The sequence below is a fragment of the Melozone crissalis genome, unplaced genomic scaffold (genome assembly GCF_028551555.1).
Source record: "Melozone crissalis strain CALT ecotype California unplaced genomic scaffold, PUWL_Pcris_2 ptg000041l_1, whole genome shotgun sequence".
NCBI lineage: Eukaryota > Metazoa > Chordata > Aves > Passeriformes > Passerellidae > Melozone > Melozone crissalis.
In genome coordinates, this window is record NW_026535819.1 from 1,092,318 (window position 1) to 1,113,291 (window position 20,974).

Sequence of the window (20,974 nt, forward strand, 5' to 3'; positions counted from 1 at the left end):
GGCTGCCCTGGGCAAAGCTGGGCTGTCCCCATCCCGCTGCTCCAGCTCCCTCAACAGCAGTAATGAGAGCCACAACCCTGCAGTGCCAGCAGGGACAGGGACAGGGACAGGGACAGCAGTGACAGAGCCACAACCCTGCAGTGCCAGCGCTGCCAGCAGGGACAGGGACAGGGACAGGGACAGGGATGGCAGAGCCACAACCCTGCAGTGCCAGTGCTGCCAGCAGGGACAGGGACAGGGATGGCAGAGCCACAACCCTGCAGTGCCAGTGCTGTCAGCAGGGACAGGGACAGGGACAGGGACAGGGACAGGGACAGGGACAGAGACAGGGACAGGGGTGGCAGCGCTGCCCAGGCCAGCCCTGGCTGCCCTGGCAGGGGCTGCAGGAGCCGAGGGGAGCCCAGAACACAAATACCCACCCTGGGGAGGAGCAGGGCAGCCGTCAGCAGCAGACCAAGCCCCATGGGACCCCACACTGCCCTGGTTTGGCACGTGGGGCTGGGAAGGAGCGCAGGGTGGCAGCTCTGCCCGGGCTGGAAGCTCTCCAAGGGAAGCCAGCTCCTCCAGCCTGCCATCCTTCCTGCTGGAGGATCCTCTGCACTGCAGGCCCGTCACCAGAAACTTCTCAGAAACCTAAAGCAAAAGAGAGAAGGTCTCAGCTCTGCTGAGGGCAGGGGTCCCTCCCAGGCCTGGGGGAGAACTGGAGGGACCCCACAGCCCAAACCTGACATAGGGCAGAGCTGTGGGTGCAGCTGGCATGGGTGGGCACAGCCAACCCTGCCTGCCAGTGGTACAGCTCTGCCGCCCCCGAGACCCGCTGTCCCTTTGGGGGTCCTTGTGACAGGGAGCCAGCTCCATGCACCGGGCCATGGCTGTGGGGAAACCCTTCTCCCCTCAGCCTGAGCACAGCACCCAGTGCTGGGAGCACGGGACAACGAGGTTCAAATGGCATTTAGGGACAACACCAGCTCTGCCATGGCAGGAGCCCCAGTGCCCCAGGGGCTGCGTCTCCTCCCCAGGGCATACAAGGGACACCGCAGGACGGGCCCTGGCACCAGGGCTGATCCCACCACGGTCACCCAGCAGGGCTGGCATGGACGGGCTCTGCATTTCTCCCCCTGATACTCAGGGGCTTTTCTGGCTTTGAATCCCAAAGACTCACAGATTCCTCATTATTTCAATCCCAGCTCATGGAACACAATATGGTGAGAGTTGCAGAATTACTCAGTATCGATCAGTGGAAGGCTGGGCTGCGCACACAGGATCCATGTTGCTATGTGTGGCTTAGCAACATATAAATGTATTCAAACAGAATAATGAAATTATCGTGGGGAAACAAAGCAGCCATCACTTGAGGAGATGGAGGATGTGGAGGCCTCTTGGAGCCCTTGTTTGTCAAGACAAGGAAGATGGGACTTATTGTTTGTGCAAATATGTGAACGCCCCAGCCATGCCCTGCTCACAAAATGTGTGTAATGAAGGCAGGCAGGGCTGGCTGCACAGAGCAGCTCCCTACAGCTGCCTGGAGCTCATTACTGCAGAGCTGCTCCTTGGGCTGAGCCCCTGTGGGGGGAGGCCCTGCCTGGCTCTTGCCACAGCCGCGCTGCAAAATTCCCCATTTCCCTGGCTCTGGCCTGGCACTCACCTGGGTTTTATCCACCCTTATCCTCAGCCATCCCACCTGCCCATGGACCCACTGTCTGTCCCTCCACTTGGAGCCCCTGCAACATCCAGAGTTCTCACTGAGGCCCAGGGGCAGAGAGGGGCTGGACCCCACCCCAGACCCAGCACAGCTTTCCTGGGACACACAGGTGGAACAGGGAACAAACACCTTTCCTGTCTCTGCCACAGCTCCTGCTGGCAGCAGCACCATTCCATCAGCTGCCTGGCAGCTTTCAAATAAAGGAATCTGGGGCTAAAGACATCCCTTTTCATTAAACTATTCGGGAGAGAACAAACAGAAGGGGGACAGAGTCTGTGCTGGGATGATCTGTCCCCATCCTGCACCCGAGGGCTCCACAGGGCTTTGCTCTGTGAGCAGAAGGTGAGGCACAGCCTGGCCCAGCCTGGTGTTCCATCGCCCTCTGTGCAGACCTGGGCTTCTAAAAACACACTGAGGGCTCACCTGAGGAAACAAAACCAAACTAAACAACCCACATCTTTGCACAGCTGGAGTTTAATGACACACGTGGGCTATAAGATGTGCAGCAGAAGGTGAGGTTGGGTGGACAGAGCACAAATGCCCGTGGTGGGTGCGGGTCTTGCTGCCTCTGAGACCCCACAGCCCGAAATGCTGCTGCACCAGGTAATATCCCAATAGCTGCACAGCTGCTCCTGGGTGCCACCATTCCTGCCTTTCCCAGCTGTCAGTGTGGGGAGGAAAGCTGCCCTGCTGCTGGGTGGCACCATCTCAAAAACAGCCTGGGGCTGCCCTGCTTAGACACTTCATGTGCAGCAAAATCAGAGACTTGCTAAGGCACCGCTTGCCTTGACAAAAGGAAATGTCACAATGCAGAAGAAACATGGTCACCGCAACCCTGGTGTGTGCTCACTGCACTGTCCACCTGAGGGTCTCCCCCAGGAGCTGCCCTGGGAGTACCCAGCAGTGATTGTTAGAGAAAATAAAGTGAAATATGCTGCATTTGTACTGTGAGGAGCTGGGCACTTGCCCAAAGCCAGGCTGGCAAGCTGAGGAGGCAGCAGGGAGCTGCCACCCAGCAGAGGGCTGGGGCTTAGAGGGATTTCTGGTTTTAATTCTACCCACCTCCACGGTGACATTGGCCTTTCTACAACCCGAAACAGAAGGAGCTCAGTGGCTGCTTTTAAGCTCCTAAATCCAGCCCTGTCTGAATAGCCACCTTCCCCAGCCTCCCTTCTCTGGGATCGTGGCACTCCCAGCACCCTGCAGCGCTTTCTGCCACAGCTGCTGCTCTGAAACAGCCCCGGGCAGAAGGAGCTGCTGCCCCCAGCCCTGGCACAGAGCAGTGGGGCTGGGGGCAGGCAGGGCTCGGCACAGGAGCCTCAGCCCCCTCTGCCCCGGCCCTGCCTGTGCCCCCAGGAGCTGGGGCAGACAGGGATGGGCAGCGAGAAAGGTGCAGAGACACGGGCAGAAAGCAGGCAGGTGCCCTGGGGTGGGACCTTCGGCTGAGCCACAGGAGAGGCAGCGCCACTGTCAGGGTACTGGGGCTGCACAGCCTGCGCCTCCTCTGCTCAGGGGACTCAGAATTCCCACAGCCTGGCCAGGACAGCACCCAGCAGGGCAGCTGGGGAATAATCCTGTCCTGGAGGCTGGGCAGAGAGCAGCTGCCCTCCAGCACAGCCCCAGGAACCAGCACCACCAACAAAAACTGCAGAGCATGATGGAGGCAAATTTACCTGAGCACTTGAACGCTGTCAGCTCCACGGCCTGGAAGAGGGAGGAGGTGTTAGCACAGGGCATGGCTGTGGAGGCTTTGCTGCCGGCTGCCCCCAGCACAGCCCTGGGGCCAGGCAGGGCTGCCCAGAGCCCACCCACCCCCTGTCCCTCCCAGGAACCAGAGCCCCCATCCCAGCCCCAGGGACGGGACCAGCAGAGGGTCCCAGACCCAGCTGCCCCTCTCAGAGCTGGGAGCTGCCTCCCTGCTCCTCACACCCACTCTGGGCACCCTGCCAGCCCTCTGGGCACCCAGCAGGCTGGATGCCATGCTGGAGAGCACAGGACAGGCCAGGAAAGGATGAGGGCACCCCTGTGCTGCAGCAGGGAGAGCCCACACAGTCTGAACTCTGTGCTCAAAGGATGGTAATGCTCTGGGAGATGTGAAATCCCTATTCCCAGTCCAACAACAACAACAAAGACCACCAAACAACATTTAAAAAAGCTGAAACACGAAGAACATCTTGTCTGTGTTTGCATCTCCATTCACTCAGTGTTTTGTCATTTTAAGTGTTTTCAAACGCCTTTAAGTAGCATCTTCTCTTCATCCAAACTATTGTGCAGCTGCCAGTGACATTCTGAGTGTGCTGCTCACCGTGACTCAGCCACGGAGCAGGGAAACAGCCTGGCTTACATAACTGAGGGCACCGACAGCAGCCCCTGCACAGCACAGCACACGGCACACGGGGAGGGCACAGGCATGCCCAGCACTGCCATGCCCAGCACTCTGTGCGCTCAGCATTGTGCCATGCCAAGAACTGTGCCGTGCCCAGCCCTCTGTGTGCCCAGCACCATGCCATGCCCAGCACTGCGCCATGCCCAGCACTGCCATGCCCAGCACCGTGCCGTGCCCAGCCCTCTGTGTGCCCAGCACTGTCCCATGCCCAGTATTTTGTGTGCCCAGCAATGCCATGCCCAAAGTTGTCCTGTGCCCATCCCTGCCCTGCCCAGCCCTGTGCCCAGCCCTGTGCCCAGCCCTGCCATGCCCAGGGCTCACGGGCCCTGCCAGCTGTGCCCCAGGAGCTGCAGCAGCGCCGGGAGCAGCCCCAGCGCTGCAGCACCTGCCTTGGCCAAGAAGGGAAGCAGCACATTGAAATGCAATGTTTATGCACAGCAAAGCCCTCGGTGACCCTCGGGGAGGGAAGCACTTTGTGTCTGTGCTGCTGGGAAATGCCACGGCCTTGGCATTCAGGGGATCTGCTGCTCCTGCTGGATCTGGGGTCCTTGGGCTCATCCCACGTCCTGTACCTGTGCCAGGGGCTCACCCTGACCCTGCCCACCCAGCACCTGGGCCTGGGGAAAGCATCACTGAGAGAGCCCTGGTGCTGTGCAGGGGCCAGTGCTGCAGCATTAACCACAACATAAATCACCAGAGATGGAAATATGGATTTTACTGAGTGCCTCCAGAACGACATGCCAGCTGTAGAAGTATTATCTATTGGATAAATAAGAGCTGTCTATGTGACATAGGTTTTCAAAGGATAAATATTAGAGAGGGAAAGAGAGATCCTTCAGTGAGGGACTCATGGAAGTAGTGCTGGATTTTATTCTGAGGGAATTACAGCACTTGTATGTCAAGTACACAAGGACTGATGATCATTTCAAAAGCAGGAGATGGAAGCGGGAGCAGAGTAGTCAAATTTAAATTGTTCCCTGCTTTAGGCCCTGCCTTGCTGGGCTCTCCATCCCCACGCAGGCAGCACAGCCCCTGGCACCTGCCCCACTGCCTGACTCAATCTGCTGTCCTTGGGAAAGCCTCCTGCTTGATCCATACCCACCCCAGCCTAGGGGTCTATGGCCCGAATTCAGCATCCCCTCCTGTTCCTGCAGGGCCCTGCTCTGAGCCCCCTCCTGGCTCCTCATGGGCTCAGGGCCAGCCCTTGCCTTGGAATCTGACTGGATTTGGCACACAAGGGTTCTGGGACCACTCCTGTCCCTGCTGTGCCCCTGCCAGCTCAGGGGTGTCCCCACAGCCCTGCTGAGCCCTGCCAGGGGTGCGGGTGAGGAACAGCAGCTGGTACATACCGGCCTCTCGGGGGACATGATGGATGAGATGCCCATGGGAATTCTGGCTCCAAAATTTCCTAAAGGGCAAAGCAGCACAGTGAGTTCACAGACCAGAGAACAGAAACGTTCATGCTTTCCCAAGAACCTGGTGCTTTGTGTCCCCCACTGAAGCAAAGGGACCAAACGGGTTTTCTGCATCGCTGCACCCACAAACTGGTTGGAGAACGCAAAACCTTTTTGCCCCAAAGCCAAAACCCCTATTTTCAACTGTCACATTTGTCTCTCCTCCAGAAAATTAATCTTAAGACACTAAGATGAATTTTTGCCTCAGGATAATGCAATGCTGCCATGATGCTGATGAGAGCACCCAGCCTGGGCCAACAACAACAAAAAGCCTCTCACCTCTGCTGGTGATGCTCTTCACTGGAGGGTCCCTCTGCACAGGGCTGGGCAGGGCAGCCTCAGGGGCAGGACTCGGCCTCCCTGTGTCCCAGGAGCTCGTGTTCCTCGGGCTGGATAAGTAGTTGATGGGATGAGAGCAGTTCTGGAACGACAGGCGGGAGATGCAGGACAGGGAAATTGCAATGAGCCTTGGCTACACCCAGATCCCACTTCAGAGAAGGATTTCATCATCCCTGCTTTGGCTCCCATCCCACCCTGGCAGGGCAGGCTGCTGCCTAATGGGACCAGGCTATCTTTGGGTCTGTGGCGTCCAACAAGACCGCAAAGAAGGCAGACACACTTTAAAAAAATAATATTTCTTTCCATCATCATCTCCCCAAAGCAGACCCACAGCACAGCTGGGACCCTCCTCTGGTGGATGAAGGGGCAGCAGGGATTCCTCCCAGCTTACTGTGAATGAGAGGGCTTTCTTCTTGTCCTTCATCCTCTGGATGGCATTCCTCACCTGCAGCAGGGCAAGGACATGAGAGAGGCCACAGCAGGAGGTGCTCCAGCAAGTCATGGAGAAAGAGCAGCCGGGGCAGGAGCAGCACAGAACCCAGCTCCCCCAGTGCCAACACAGGGACTGAGCCCATCTCTTACCTCGCTGTTACAGACAGCATAGACCAGGAATATGTACAGGCCCTGGAAGGGAGGGAGCAGAGGAGGGGTCAGAGATTCACGGCTGGTTTGTGCTCCTCTGCACGGAGCAAAGGGGCACCCTGGGGTGGGTGAGGCTGGCACACAGGGTGGGCACAGCCCAGCAGGGACAGGGAGAACCTCCCACACGTGAGACCAGGCTGTGCACAGAGCTGCTGCTCTTGCTGCTCTCACACACCAGGAGAGGAGCAGGGAGCGGCGGCACCTCGGGCACCTCGGGCACCGCTGGGCACAGCTGTGTGAGGGACGTGCCCAGAGCGAGCCTTGCCTGGGGCCACAGCCTGGGGCTAATTACAGCTCCAGACCCACGATGCTGGCCTTAAGGCAGCCCTATCTGGCCCACCAGATTTATGTTATATCTGTGGGTGTTTTGTTATCGCAGCTAGATAAATCAGCTGCAGCAGGAGATGCAATCCATCTTGCCTCCAGCGAGCCCTGCTCTCATCTGCGCGCTCTTGGCAGGCCGTGGCAGGCCCCTGGCACCGTGCCCTGACCTGTCCTTCAGCCAGCAGCGCTGCTCACTCCCCCAGAGCAGATTCTGGCCAGCCTTCCCAGGCAGGTCTTCCTTGAAGGAATCATTCTGGATCAGCGTGGGGAGGAGAGGAGGAAGGAGAGGGGGAAGGAGAGGGGGCCCAGCTGCAGCAGAGGGTGGGAGCAGAGAGGCAGCTCTGGGGGAGCCCCTCCTGCCCCCTCCCCTTCCAGCCTGTCCTGCCCCTTCTCCTCATCCTTCTCCTGCCCCTGTCCCTTCTCCTGCCCCTGCCCTGCCCCTGTTCCTGCCCCTTCTGCTGCCCCTGTCCCTTCTCCTGCTCCTGCCCCTGCACTTCTCCTGCCCCTGCCCTGCCCCCGTTCCTGCCCCTTCTGCTGCCCCTGTCCCTGCCCCACAGCACCAGGGGCTCCCTCCTGCTGCTCAGCCCCTGTCTGTGTTCCTGCCCTGCCTGCCTGCAGAAGGAGTTTTCATCTTTGGTGCCAGCACACAGGGCAGCCCTGAGGACAGGCTTGGGCTGCTGCAGGCAAACAGAAAAGAGTCAAACAAAACCCAACCCCAGCCACAGAACAACTGCGCAGGACCCACACGTGAAGGGACACGCCGGCCTCAAAGGAAATTCCAAGTGGTCCAAAGGAAGGAAGCAAAGGGGCTGGAGCAGGATGGCTTTTTCTCAACTCTGCAGCTTCTCAGCAGCATTTATTTCTCCTCTGGGGCAGATTGTCCTGAGCTTGGTAATGAAGGGACATGTGCACAGGGTGACACAGCCACCACGGGGTTCAGGGGTGTGCAGGGGTGGGCACAGGTGTGCAGGGGCATGCAGAGATGTGCAGGGGTGTGCAGGGGTGGGCACAGGTGTGCAGGGATGTGCAGGGGTGTGCAGGGGTGGGCACAGGTGTGCAGGGGCATGCAGAGATGTGCAGGGGTGTGCAGGGGCGTTCAGTGCTTCTCTAGCTCCATCTACAGCTGCCTTCTCTCAAGGTCGGCAGGCCTCTGTTGATGCTGTGGATCGCAGGTGTCAGCACATGTTCCAGGGGGTTTTGTCACCGTGTGTCCCTGAGTTCAGACGTCCCCAGTCCTGGGAACAGCCCCAGGGCACCAGAGGCTCACTCCCCAGGTGCAAAGAGCAGCCTGCCCCATCTGGCTGCACAGGTACCATGTTAATTACCCATTACACGAGCAAATAAAAACTCTAATGAGTTTGCAACTGCCAATTTGCTGCCACACTGACGTGAGAAAAACAAGCACAAAAAACAAGGTCTGAACTGGAAACCTGTGGCACCAGCAGGACACTGCCAGAGACTGGTGCTGAGGCCGTGCAAGGTCTCCAGAGATGTATTTTGTATCTTGGAAGAATGAAATGAGCTTCCCCAGACAAATGGCCCAGTGGCTGGGGAAAGCTGGGCTGGCCTCAGAGCTGCAAGGGCAGGCAGAGTGCCCTGCAGGTGCCAGCCTGGCCATGCCCTGGGCACCCGTGGGATGCAGGACTCACCTGCAGGGAGTTCAGCACGATGAACACGTAGGCCCAGACGATGCTGAGGTGCACAAGGAGCCCGCAGAGCCAGGTGAGCCCCAGCACGGGCAGCAGCACCAGCACGGGCTTGGCCGTGGCCCTGGCGGGAGGGAGAGCTCAGGGTTACCCGGGCACACTTCAGGGATGAAACCCTACCAAGGCAGGAGCTGTGGAACAAATTCCTCTGCAAGCAAAATAAGTTAAGACAGGAAAAACCAAATATTTCACCTCCCAGACCCCATTGTGCCAGCCCTGCTCTTCATTTATCACTGCAAGTTAGCGAGAAGGGAGCTCTTTGACGTCATCAGCCATGAGAAAACAGCTATTTCCCCCCAATTTCTGCTGCAAGGAGGGTTTCTCTATTTGTTTTATTTGCACATGGATGTCACCCTGCCCTCCAGCAATGCCCTATCTTTGTGCTTCTGTAAATTTGGGAAAATTTATTTATGCTACAGGGGAACAATGCGTGTCTAGCAGGGGTATCCGGCGCCAGCTAACAACAATAAAAATTCACAGAGCATGATAAAGTAATGACTCAGGCAGCAGTTTTTTAGAGGTCTCTCAGTATTGACTGATTACAGAAGTCCCCACTGCCTCTCCCCCTGTGTGTGTAACCCCCACCAGCTTTACTTTCAACCCGCCAAGTCCCAAGCTTGGATTTCTGCAGGTGCTGCCAAGGGTCTCCTGTCCCAAAGGGGTGAGATTTGGGGGTGTGAGTGCAGATGGAGACCAGCACTGGTTCCCTAAGCTGAAGGTGCTGGCTGGGCTTCTCAGCTGGTGTTGGAGACTGTCTTTGGGAGGGACACAGCTGCCCTGGGGAGAGAATCCCCTCTGCCCTGCCGCTCTGACTCTCACAGCTCACTGTCTTCACTTGGCCGAGCTCCTCTGGCCAACCTGTGCCAGCGCCTCAGCAGCTTCGCTGGAAAGGATTTCCTCCTCGTATCTAACACTGCCTCACAGATTTCCCACCCACGGCAGCCCCGCTGGGAGGGCCAGGCCCTGCCCTGCTCACCAGAGCTGTGTTCCAATCTGGCTCTCCAGGCTGCTGCTGGGGGTCAGCATCCTGGATCTCCTGCGCGCGCTGGCCACGGTCACGGTCACCACGCGGAGCAGCACCAGGCTGTTCACCTGCCAGGGACAGAGCTGCGCTCATCCTGCAGCCTCAGCTCCTCAGGGGGAGCCTCCTCTGCTGGAAACTGGGGTCACAGCTTGGGGACAAATGTCGCTGCCAGGAAAGCAGTGAGATCAAAAGGCTTCACAGAGTTATCTGCACAGGTGTGAAATCTAGGAAACATCCCAAAACTGCTCCCACACAACCTCTTCCCTGGTAAAGGTCTGTTCTGGACCCCATAAACATTGTGCCTTTTTCTGCTGCTGTGTTTTGTGTAACGATATTTCAAGGATGTAAATATTCCTGTATTAAAATCAGACCCTTAGCTAAGGCAATGTCACGCAGCACATTCCTAACTGAACAGCCAGGCAAGAACGGGTCAGCACAATTTTCTTAAAGCACTTCTTCCTATCAAAAAGCTTTTTTGATTAAAGAGATTTACTTGTGTTGCAGAAGTCTATACAAAGCAAAACAACACTTTTCCTCTAAAAGCAGCAGGCACAATGGGCTGCACCCCTGACGCTGCACTGCTTTTCTGGAGCAGCCCCAAGGGAGTGCCCCCTTCCCAGCAGGGTTTGGCACTCACAGCCAGGATGAGCAGCACAGGCCCCACGAAGGCCCAGATGACGTTGGTCTGCACGTTCAGCCAGCAGTGGTTGGCTGCCACATACTTGTCAAAGGAGCTGGCAAGGGTCACCCCCACGATGAGGACTGGAAGCCCTGCGGAAAAACCCACAGGTTAAACCCTGGGAAAAGCAGAGATGCCCCATGCAGGGCACTGTGTGCCAGACAATTGCTTCAAAACCCCCCTGACCAGACAGACTTCAGCGTGAGCCTCCAAAACCCCACGAGCAACATCAATCCTCTGCAGCTGAAATCTGTCCTGGCTCAACACAGCCAGATTTACAAGCTGTCAGCATCTTTCTCTGAGGTATAAAGCATCCCAAGTCCTGAGTCCTGACCAAAGCAATTTATTCCTCAGATTGCTTTTTTAACAAAATGGACAATCAAAGACATAAACCAATCCAAAATACTTGAAGTGGTTGCCCAGTGTCCAACGAGGCGTGTGCTCCTTGAGCAGCACATCCCTAAAGAGGCCCCTCTTTGACACAAATCTCAGATTATTCAAATAATTCTAAGTCCCTAAAGGGCTCCCTCAGAATAAAAGGTGCTTAGTGAGGAACACATTTATATTTAATTACTATCAGACAACAGTGATGCTCTCCAAGAACGAGAAGTTACCATAAATCTCCTCCTCCATTTTTTTAATGAACTTCTGGGTTTAGAAGTATAACAGAAATGCTGCTCAACTTATATTTTAAGACTAGCAATTTGACAAATAATTCCAGAGAGCCTCTGCAGGGCCCTGGCACTCAGTTATTGTATTAAATTAAATGAAATATTTGTGCATCTCTCCTATCAAAACTTTCACTAGAAAAGAAAAACAATATTTTCCTGAGGATCCAAGGCAGAGGAGTGTGCAGATACCCCAGCCTGTCACGTAGTAGAACCTCATTCTCCTGCCTTCACTCATGTTGACTGCCACCACTTTGCTCCAGAGGAGAAGCCCCTCCACCAGCATCCATGAGAAGGCTGCCATGAAGAAGAGGTGCAGGAAGGCAGTGACCATGAAACACAGCACCTGGAGGGGCAGAAACCACACTGCACAACGTGTATATGTGCATCTCCAACAGAGAGACAAGTTACAGGTAATTAATAAAGGGGTAAGGTAATTAGACTTTAATTAATTTAAGGGAATTAATAAATACTCCCGTTCCGTTGCTCTGACAGAGGCGCTGGAGCCTGGCCACGTGGGCTGAGGGGGCCGTTCCTGCTGGGCTCACCTGGCTGGGCTTGGCCAGCTCGCTGACCATGAGCAGAGCCTCCCCTGCAGCCAGGGCCAGGATCAGGTTCTTGTGCACCGTCGTTCGTTCACTCTTGGGGACGCTGGGGAGGGAGAGAGGGAGCCCTGAGCTGCGGCCACACTGAAGGGCCCTGCCTGTCCCCTCGGGCTGGGCAGGCCAGCCTGGGCCACTGTGCCACTCGTGCAAAATGACAGCGAGAGGGGCAGAGGACAGCCCTGCTGTGCAAGCCCCTGGTGCTGGGGACACCTTTGGGCACAGCTGCTGAGCCCTTGGCCAGCTCCAGGCAGGGAGGGAGAGGTGGAGGGATCACAAGGCAGATCTCTGTGCTTGCCAAGTGACACGGAAGGGTTGGCAATCAAAGAAATAGTCCTTGCTCCATTTATTTTATAAAACTTAATTCTAGCAGAGCAGCTTTTATAGTAAACATCGTTAGCAGTTGATGGAAACCTTGCACAGACATGCAGGTGTGTGCACAGATCAGTGAGCATCTCCACAGAAACAGCCAGGGCTGAGCCCCTCTCCAGCCAGCAACAAGCACTCCCCTGTGCCATGGAGCAGCTCCCAGCTCTTCCCACACACATGCCCCACCCACCCTGGCTTTTCTTACCCAACTGCCAGGAACAAAATGAAGGTGACCACCAAGGCACAGAAGGAAACTCCACATCCAATGAAAGTCAAAGTCTGCAGGGTGAACTCCTCCTTGGTGGTCCTCTGCTCCAGACATGAAACAACAGAAGACTCAAATCCCTCCTGAGTGAACCCCACCAGCCTGGCACCCACCCAGAGGCAGGCTCCTCACGTACCTCCATCTCGTACACCTGCAGCAGGATGGCAAAATTGGTGGTGTGGTTGCAAAAACAGGCAGTGGAGTCTGGGAGAGACTTGGCCACAGAGCAGCCAGCTGTGGACCACATCCCACCAGCATCTGGGCTAAGGTGCAGCAAAACCAGAGAAAACACAGGGAAATGACCCTTCACTTCCACAGAAACCAGAGCACGATGGCAATTGCATTGTCCCAGGAAAAGCAGAGTTTAAAGGAGGAAGATGAGGATATCAGAAACAGGTCTTCACCTGCACTTCCCTTTGGTTCACCCTTTGTCTCAGCAGCTTTGCCTCACCCAGCAGGCACACAATGAGAACAGATCTGGTGTCGATGTGTGCATTGAAGAGTGGGGCTCAGCCACGGCAGCTTCAACCAGAGCCCAGCTAAAGCACGGCTCTGGGCAGGGCTCCCTGCACAGCCCCTGCACTGAGAGCAGCCCTGGGCTGGCTGTGCCCAGCTCTGCCCCCCAGCCCAGCCCCACAAACCCAGCATGGCACCCCTGGCTCCCCAGGACAGGCCTGTCCCAGCCCAAGGTTTTTTCACTTGAATGATTTAATTATCAATCTATAACAAATCACAGCCACTGTGTTCTCACCACAGCGACATCCAGCAAACACACATCCCAGTGCCAGGCAGGGTTTATGAGGCTGGGGGTCCTGCATGTCTTTGGGGTGTGTATCCTGGGCTAACTCCTCTTTGTCACAGGCACGACCATCATCAACCAGGGCTTTCCATTTGGGCTGTATATACCTCATTAAAGGTCACTTGCTTGTGAGTGACTTCTCCAAAGGAAATCTTCCCAGGAAAGCATTCTGCTCCAGCAGACAGGGGATGTCAGCATGCAAAGGAGGCAAAAAATTCCAGATCTCTACTCTTACCATTACATTTATATTGAGATGTTTGGTTTTCCAGTGGAAATAAAAAGCTCATAAATCTGGGGACCTGAACTGAAACAAGGCACCTGAGGCTGAAGTTCCAGAAGGCACAGACGGGTCCCACCAGAGTATTGGGCAAGTCCTGCAGGCAGAGAGGGGAGAGAAGGGGTCACCCAGCACTCACTGCTGACAGGGGTGCAGTCACTGCTGACAGGGGTGCAGTCACTGCAGGACAGGGGTGCAGCCACTGCTGACAGGGGTGCAGCCACTGCAGGACAGGGGTGCAGTCAGTGCAGGACAGGGGTGCAGTCACTGCAGGACAGGGGTGCAGTCAGTGCAGGACAGGGGTGCAGTCACTGCTGACAGGGGTGCAGTCAGTGCAGGACAGGGGTGCAGCCACTGCAGGACAGGGGTGCAGTCACTGCAGGACAGGGGTGCAGTCAGTGCTGACAGGGGTGCAGTCACTGCTGACAGGGGTGCAGTCACTTCAGGACAGGGGTGCAGTCAGTGCAGGACAGGGGTGCAGTCAGTGCAGGACAGGGGTGCAGTCACTGCTGACAGGGGTGCAGTCAGTGCAGGACAGGGGTGCAGTCAGTGCAGGACAGGGGTGCAGTCACTTCAGGACAGGGGTGCAGTCAGTGCAGGACAGGGGTGCAGTCACTGCAGGACAGGGGTGCAGTCAGTGCAGGACAGGGGTGCAGTCACTGCTGACAGGGGTGCAGTCACTGCTGACAGGGGTGCAGTCACTGCAGGACAGGGGTGCAGTCAGTGCAGGACAGGGGTGCAGTCACTGCAGGACAGGGGTGCAGTCACTGCTGACAGGGGTGCAGTCACTGCAGGACAGGGGTGCAGTCAGTGCAGGACAGGGGTGCAGTCACTGCTGACAGGGGTGCAGTCACTGCTGACAGGGGTGCAGTCAGTGCAGGACAGGGGTGCAGTCACTGCAGGACAGGGGTGCAGTCACTGCTGACAGGGATGCAGTCACTGCAGGACAGGGGTGCAGTCACTGCTGACAGGGGTGCAGTCACTGCCCTGGCTGGGACGGGTCTGTCAGAGCAGCACAAACACAGAGCCGGCGCAGGGACAGCCGGGCGGAGCCGTGCCGTGCCGGGACAGCCGGGAGGAGCCGTGCCGTGCCGGGACAGCCGGGCGGGGCAGTGGGTGCCCCTGGCACCGGCACAGCCCGGGGTACCTGGGCACGGTGCTGCAGGCGGTAGCGCACGGCCGCGCTGATCTCCTGCTGGTCGCTGAGCAGGGTGGCTGAGATCACCGCTGTGCCCACCGAGGTGCCCAGGAGCCTGCCGGGGACGGAGCTGCTCTCAGCGCAGGAAGCACGAACGGGATCTCCCGGACGGCTGCGGGGCCCGGGTGCTGCCGAGGGCCGGGCACGGGGCACGGCGGGCCCTGGGTACCGGGCACAGCGGGTCCGGGGGTACCGGGCACAGCGGGCCCTGGGTACCGGGCACAGCCCCAGCGCTGCCCGGCACTGCGGCGGGCACCGGAGCATCCCCGGGGCTCCGGCGGAGCCGCTGAGCCGGGCGGGGATGCGCGGGCGGCCATCCCCACCTAGCGTCCGGAGCTCCGGGAGCGCAGCCAGCCCACAGCCACCATCCATCCGTCCCGGGGACACCGGTGACCAACCAGGGGCACTGCAGCAGCCCCCGGGGGCTCTGTGCCCTGCACCCCGGCAGAGCCGGCAACCCATGGGACAGAAAAGCATGCAGGACACCCCTGGGCAGCCCCAGTGCAAGGGATGAGATGGATCTAGATGAAGTGACCCCAAAACCCGGGCACCAGCCCAATGCAGATTGGAAAATGAGCTGTTCCCCGGTGCTGAGGGCAGCCCTGGGGTGGGGGGGCTCAGTTTCACTCACTTCTGTGCCCCATCAGGGGCAGCCGTGGCCTGGGACGCTGCACCGCTGGACAGGCAGCGCTGCAGGGAGCCGTAGCCAAACCACATGTTCTTCATTGTGACTCTGTGCAGACCTGCAGGGACAGGGACAGGCACAGGGCAGCACTGGACACCCCTGCCCTCCCCTGGGGGTGATGCTGGGGGCCCAGAACCCCCTCAGATCCCAGCTATGTCTCTGGAGGGGCTGCACAGATCCTCTCCCGCACAGCCCATCTCCCTTTCACCAGGAGTGTCCCCTCTCCACGCTTCTCCAGACCTCACGTGGCCAAGGTAAGGAGTCTGTGGCACTCAGGAGGGCCATGCAGAGGTGCCAGGGGGAGCTCAGGTGTGGTTACAAACCTCTGGATTTCAGCCTTTGCATTTCTTCTGCAGGAACTTCGATGAGGTCGTGCCTGCCCTTCTCAGAGGTCTGCACCACGTAGGCCTCTCCACTCAGCTGCTGCTCGCTCAGCTCCAGCCCCCTCACCTCCACCCCTGTGCACAGGTAACATCAGGTGCTGAACCAGGGCTCAGCCTTCCTCCAGAGCTGCTGCCACAGCAAAGTGCCACAGGGACACTGCAATGCCAGCCAGGGCCAGCCAGGACCCGCAGCAGCAGCAGCAGGCAGGTGCTTTCTGTGCAAACCAAGGGCGTCTGGGATCAGCTTCTGCCATGCCCAAAGGGTTCTTACAATGCTCCTGCAATCCACAGCCTGAGAGGCGCCCTCACACTGTGACACTGCACAGAGGAAATGGGAGCAGGCTGCAGGGCTGGCCAGAGCTGAGCCAGAGGAGCCAGGAGTGGATTTGGGCTGGGAACCAGACAGGGTGGCTGATCGGGGCTTGGTGAGATGCCCTCCAGTGCCACTCACCAATATTCCCATGCTGGATCGTGATCTTTGTCCTCTCTGTGGTCAGCAGTGGCACCAAGAGTGACACCATTCTGTCACAGAGCTCAACCACAGCCATGGGCCCCCTGATAACCTGCAAAGGCAGAGAGAGCGATGGAAATCAGCACCTGCACCGTCAGCCCCCCTTCCCACAGCTCACAGGAGTTCCCTTAAACGTTTGGTCCTTGGCACAAAAACAAAGAGAAGTTGAGACTGGAGGGCAGCTCGAGAGCCCGTGGAGGCGCAGCAGGCCAAGGAGGAGCAGGTGAGGCTCACAGCCCCACTCTGGGGACACCAGTACCTGGCTGATCAGGGACCACGTCCCACTGTTCTGCTCTTCCAGAATTAACTCAGTCACTTCCATGTAGTACTGGCCCAACTGCTCCAGCATCTCCAGCTCATCTCCCTCCTGGATTTCCAAATCTGAAACTTGCTTTAGTAATTGAAGGACTGCAAGGAGGTCAGATGGCTCAAGCACAGGCACTTCTCCTTCTCTCAGAACAGCTGCCAAGACATCCAGAGCATCGAGAGCCACAGAGAGGTTCAGGTCTTGCACACCACTCAAGAAGACACTGTCAGGAATCTGTCATGGGAAAGAGGGTTTAGTTCAGTGCAGAGCCCTGGCTCTCCCTGATCCTCAGCCGTGCCTTGGCAATCCCTGCGTGCCTCTGTTGGCACCAGGACCTGTCTGGCCAACAGGAATGTCCTGGGGGAAGGGATCTCTTGTCCTCAGTGCAATGAGTCAATCTGAAGCAACGCTGCTTGTTTGATCACAGCAGAAGTTACAGCTGTGTTGGGCACAATCTCCAACAGCAGCTCAGGAAAGGTCCCAGGCAGAACTGCTGGCAAAGGGACCTCAAGCAGCTCCAGGTGCCAACACGCCCAGCCCAGCAGCTCCTCCTCTCCAGGTGCCAGCTGTCCCTGCTGGGGCTGCAGGACTCACCACAGTCCTCACTGCCAGGGCGTTCACACGGCGGGCGAGCGCGTGGCTGGATTCCAGCTGGGCTCTCTTCAGCTGCCAGTATGCATCTGGGGACAAACCAGAGCCAGAACCACTGCTGAGGTGTGCCACAGCGTGGTTAGCACACGCCACGTTCAAAGCCTGGGCCAGGGTGCTCAGATGGTGGCTAAGTCTGCAGGACAGGCAGGGCAAGGAGACTTCACAGCTGCATTTTACATCTTTAGCACAAGATCCCATCTGGAGAGACAGTTCCACACTCCCTTTCTGCCTTTCCCATGCTGCCCTGGTCAATGAGCCTGGGAATGCCTGGATTGGGAGGCACTGACAGCCCTGCACCATGCAGGATGTGCCACCCCTGCCATCCCAGCTGGGGAGAGCCAAGCCCCTGCCACAGCGCAGGCAGCTGGAGCAAAGTGCCAGCCCCAGAGGGGTTTGCATGCGACCCCTTCAGAGCAGGGGCCTCCCCACCTGCATGAACAACTAACTAGATGCTGTACCCTTGCTGTAGTGACAGATGAAAGGCAAAGGCTGCAAACAAGATGCATAACTGAATCCACTGCTGCCAACTTCCAAAACTCTGCATTCCTCCACAGGCCCTGTGGAAACACACAGAGACAGAAGGGTCTCCCAGGGACACGCCATCCCCAGCTGGCATGGCCTTTCCTGCAAGCCCTGGCACAGCAAACGCTCTGGGCTGGGCATCCAGAGCCACGAGGATCCTGAGACTCACCTGGGCAAAGGAGCTGCATGGCCACTGTCTGGACAGTGCTCTCCACTTCCAGGGCATTGGAGCTCCACCCAAACAGCAGGTCCTGCTCTACCACCCAGCAGGAGCGAGCTCTCTCAATGTGCTCGGTGCTGAGGACCTTGTGCCAGATGTGCAAGTCGGTGATGTTCCCGCTGAAGGACTCCTTGGCCCTGAAGGTGCCCCCCAGGGAATCCTGGTCCTGCCCAATGATGAAGGTGCCCTGGCCAGAGATGGCCTGGGGGGCAGAGGGTCCCACGGAGCACAGACCGCTGGCTGCTGCCCTCCTCTTCCCATCAGCATAGATGGCCCAGGTGCCGTTGTCCTGCTGCCAGGTGACGCAGAAGTGATGCCACTGCCCATCAGCACGGAACACGGGCAGGTAGGGGGAATGGTGCCCGTGGACAATGAGAGCAAACCGAACAAAGCCCTCCTCATCCACGAAGCCACGCAGCTGGAACTCGTTGATGAAAGCAGGCGCGGCGTAGGAGAACACGGTGGCGATGTCCTGGCTCCCGGTGTCCCACTGCAGGTGGGCACAGGCTGTGACAGCAGCCAGGGCCGGGAAGTCACAGTGCACCTTCACATATTTTGTGTCTGTTTTGTCTCTGAATACCAGGACTGGGACAGTGTGGCCACCTGGAAGGAGAAATTTCAGTCAGCAGAAAGGAAGAAGCATAGGCCAATGAAGTGACAATAAAAAAGCAAGGCACAACCTCCCCAGTCATATTTTTCAGTATGAAAACATCTCTAAATATCCCACGTCCACTTATACTCACGTCTCCTCTTTGCTTTGTGCAGGACACTGTCCCTTTCCTTCAGCCACACAGAGCCTCTGATGTGGTGGGACTGCAGCAGTTTGCTGAGGGAGCCTCGCTCACTGTCCTGGGGCTCCAGGAGCAGCTGGGCAAAGTGCTGCTCACAGTACCTGCCAGCTTGCCACCAGTCCAGAGCAGTGCCCACATATTCATACGTGTGTCTTGGGGTCTCAATTGTGACAGGAGCAAAGCCTGGAGGGAGACACACACACACAGCCTGGGGAAACAGAAAGCCTGTCCATCCCACGGTTAAAATCACTGCCTCGTGCACCTTGGGGGAGCTGCTGGCAGGAGCCCATGTCCCCAGGCAGCCCCTGGGCACAGTGTGACAGAGCCCAGGCCACATGGGACCTGAACTGAGGGTGCTGCGACCTCTCTGCCCAGGGCTGGGGCTGGGAGCACCCCTGTGGGACACACAGACCGTGCCCAGCTCAGCACAAGGGAAAAGCTCACTCTGCCATGCCTAGGGATGGCCCTCAGAAAAGCTTGTTCAAAGCAGCTATGCAAAAACAACTTAACTTGCTGTACCCCCAAAAAGCTCATCCCAGCTTCTGCACTTGCAGATGCAATTTTCAGGCACAAAATAATCTGTTTGGTTTGCAGATGCAGTGGGGCACAGAGCAGCAGCTGAGCAAACAGCCTGGCAAATACCAGCTCTGCAAACAGCATTTTAGGCACAAAACAGGGTAACAGAAAAAGTTTCTTTACCTTTGTTTGCACCACCAGACACGTTTTGTTTCTCTGTGCTGGATGCTGCTTGTAAAACACAGAGAGAGTGCTGATAAAAACACTAACCTTTCGAAGTCTGGTTCTTGGCAAGCGCTGCAAAGGCAAGGAGGCTCCTGGACAGACAGACCTGGTGGAGGGGACGTGTTGTAACAAGCAGAGAAACCCTAATATTATCTCAAATAGCCAGAATGAAAAAAAAATTGTAATACTCACCAGAAAGCTGAAGAAGCAAGAATCAAGACTCAAGTCTCTCCTAACCATGCTGACCAGCTGGGAAGGTTTCACCCTTTGCTAGAATAAATAAAGTGTTACTGGAGATGCATCACGGAGACAGAAGCACTTGGCAGAAATGGCATTCCCTGACAATGCTGCTTTCCTCAGAAAGGCTCAAAACAAAAAGGAGAAAATTACTCCCTCTGAAATACCTGTCCCGAATAGTATCCTATCCAAAGAATTCCCAGATCTTCTTGAAGACCTTCAGGTCTCAGTTAAACATTTGTTTGCAGGATACAAAATAATTAAGCATAAAACGTAGAGATGTGCAATATCAAGGAGCAGGCAAGATCGCAGAGCCCCTTCATCCGCATTAACTAAATAAAAAAGCCACCATAAATGGCATCATTAAAGTGTGTTGCATCACCGGCAGCTTTTCTCGTTGCCTTCAAAGCCTGCAGGACCAGAGCGGCAGAGCAGACCCTGCAGAGCAGCAAACCCAGCCTCTGTGAGCCCAAACGCAGAGCCCAGCACCACGGAGCCACCCCAGAGCTCAGGGCTCGGCAGCGATCCCCATCTCCCCCCTCTGCCCCGGGGGCAGGAAACTCCGAGTGCAGACAGTAAAAAGCCCAGTAAAATCATAGATGAGGCACGGAAAGACACAAGATGGAAACTGGCAACGCCAAAGCAAACAAGCCCCAGAGCTCCGGGCACCGTGAGTGATCTCTGCTCCCCTGGCGCTGTAAAAGCGCATTTAAGCGCTTTGCTGCTAAGGGACTTGGGAGATCCGCTCTGCAGCCGGGCTCTGGGCTCACAGTCTTCCAAAGTTCAGCAGAGACTTTGGAAACACCCAGCACAGCTCTTGGCCCTCCAGGGAAAAGTATAAATCTGATGGCTGAGAGGGAACCACGGCATCGCCAATCTCCCTCTCCTCAGCCTGCACCTGCAGCCTCAGGGTCCGCTTCTCCAAGGAGGGCCCTGGAGATGGTGCGGGGAGAGCTGGGACCGCTTTGGGCAGAGAAACGGGGCAGTGGGGAGAGGCCGGTGTCCCTGTGGGGCCAGCCCGGTGTCCCTGTGGGGTGAGCCCGGTGGCTCAGGGCACCCTGGGTCTGGGGTCGCGGCGGGACAAGCGCGACAGCCGGCGGGGCGCGGAGCTGCGGTGTCCGGAGCGGCGGAGAGCGGGAACCGCGGCCGGTCCGCTCCGCTCCGCGGGACCGCGGCTCCGCACCCGCTCCGCACATCTCCCTGCTCCCCGCTCCCCGCACACCGCAGGTGCCGCCGCTCCCGCACCGGGCCGGCTGGGCAGCGGGACGGTGACTCAGAGTTCCCGGGGCGCTGCAGGGCACCCGCACCCCGCTGCCCCCGTCCTCACCCCACACGGCCCCCCAGACCCCCCTCCAGCCGCCACATCTCCGATAGCAAAGCACTCACAGCCGTCCCTGCTCCGCTGTGCCCGCAGCACCGGGATCCTCTTCCCCGGCGGTCACTGCTCCATGGAGGTGCCCAATAAACCTCCCCAGAAAATCTGGCGCATGAT

At 57.5% G+C, this 20,974-nt stretch overlaps 1 protein-coding gene across 1 annotated transcript; it reads right to left on the bottom strand.

Annotated features, from left to right (window-relative positions):
• Positions 1–430: 430 nt before the first annotated feature.
• Positions 431–20,974, bottom strand: ADGRD2 (adhesion G protein-coupled receptor D2). The gene is made up of 26 exons (XM_054284300.1): positions 20,869–20,974; positions 19,438–19,515; positions 19,291–19,351; positions 18,457–18,687; positions 17,663–18,316; positions 17,430–17,528; positions 16,915–17,000; positions 16,273–16,554; positions 15,954–16,065; positions 15,443–15,577; positions 15,066–15,177; positions 14,384–14,489; positions 13,278–13,333; positions 12,297–12,423; positions 12,101–12,204; positions 11,473–11,575; positions 11,117–11,270; positions 10,215–10,348; positions 9,530–9,645; positions 8,497–8,617; positions 6,464–6,505; positions 6,273–6,326; positions 5,822–5,963; positions 5,438–5,496; positions 3,376–3,406; positions 431–633 (listed from the first exon to the last, which is right to left on the bottom strand). The coding sequence occupies exons 2-26, from the start codon at positions 19,483–19,485 to the stop codon at positions 626–628; spliced, it is 3,177 nt and encodes a 1,058-aa protein (XP_054140275.1). The 5' UTR covers positions 19,486–19,515; positions 20,869–20,974; the 3' UTR covers positions 431–625.

What these genes read in the sequence shown, in the direction of transcription:
- ADGRD2 (XM_054284300.1), bottom strand. Translation starts at nt 19,485, where the DNA reads ATGGTTAGGAGAGACTTGAGTCTTGATTCTTGCTTCTTCAGCTTTCTG. An exon ending in GCACAAAGCAAAGAGGAGAC is followed by an intron (nt 18,317 to 18,456) that starts GTGAGTATAAGT and finishes TTCTCCTTCCAG; the next exon opens with GTGGCCACACTGTCCCAGTC. An exon ending in CATGCAGCTCCTTTGCCCAG is followed by an intron (nt 17,529 to 17,662) that starts GTGAGTCTCAGG and finishes GTGTTTCCACAG; the next exon opens with GGCCTGTGGAGGAATGCAGA.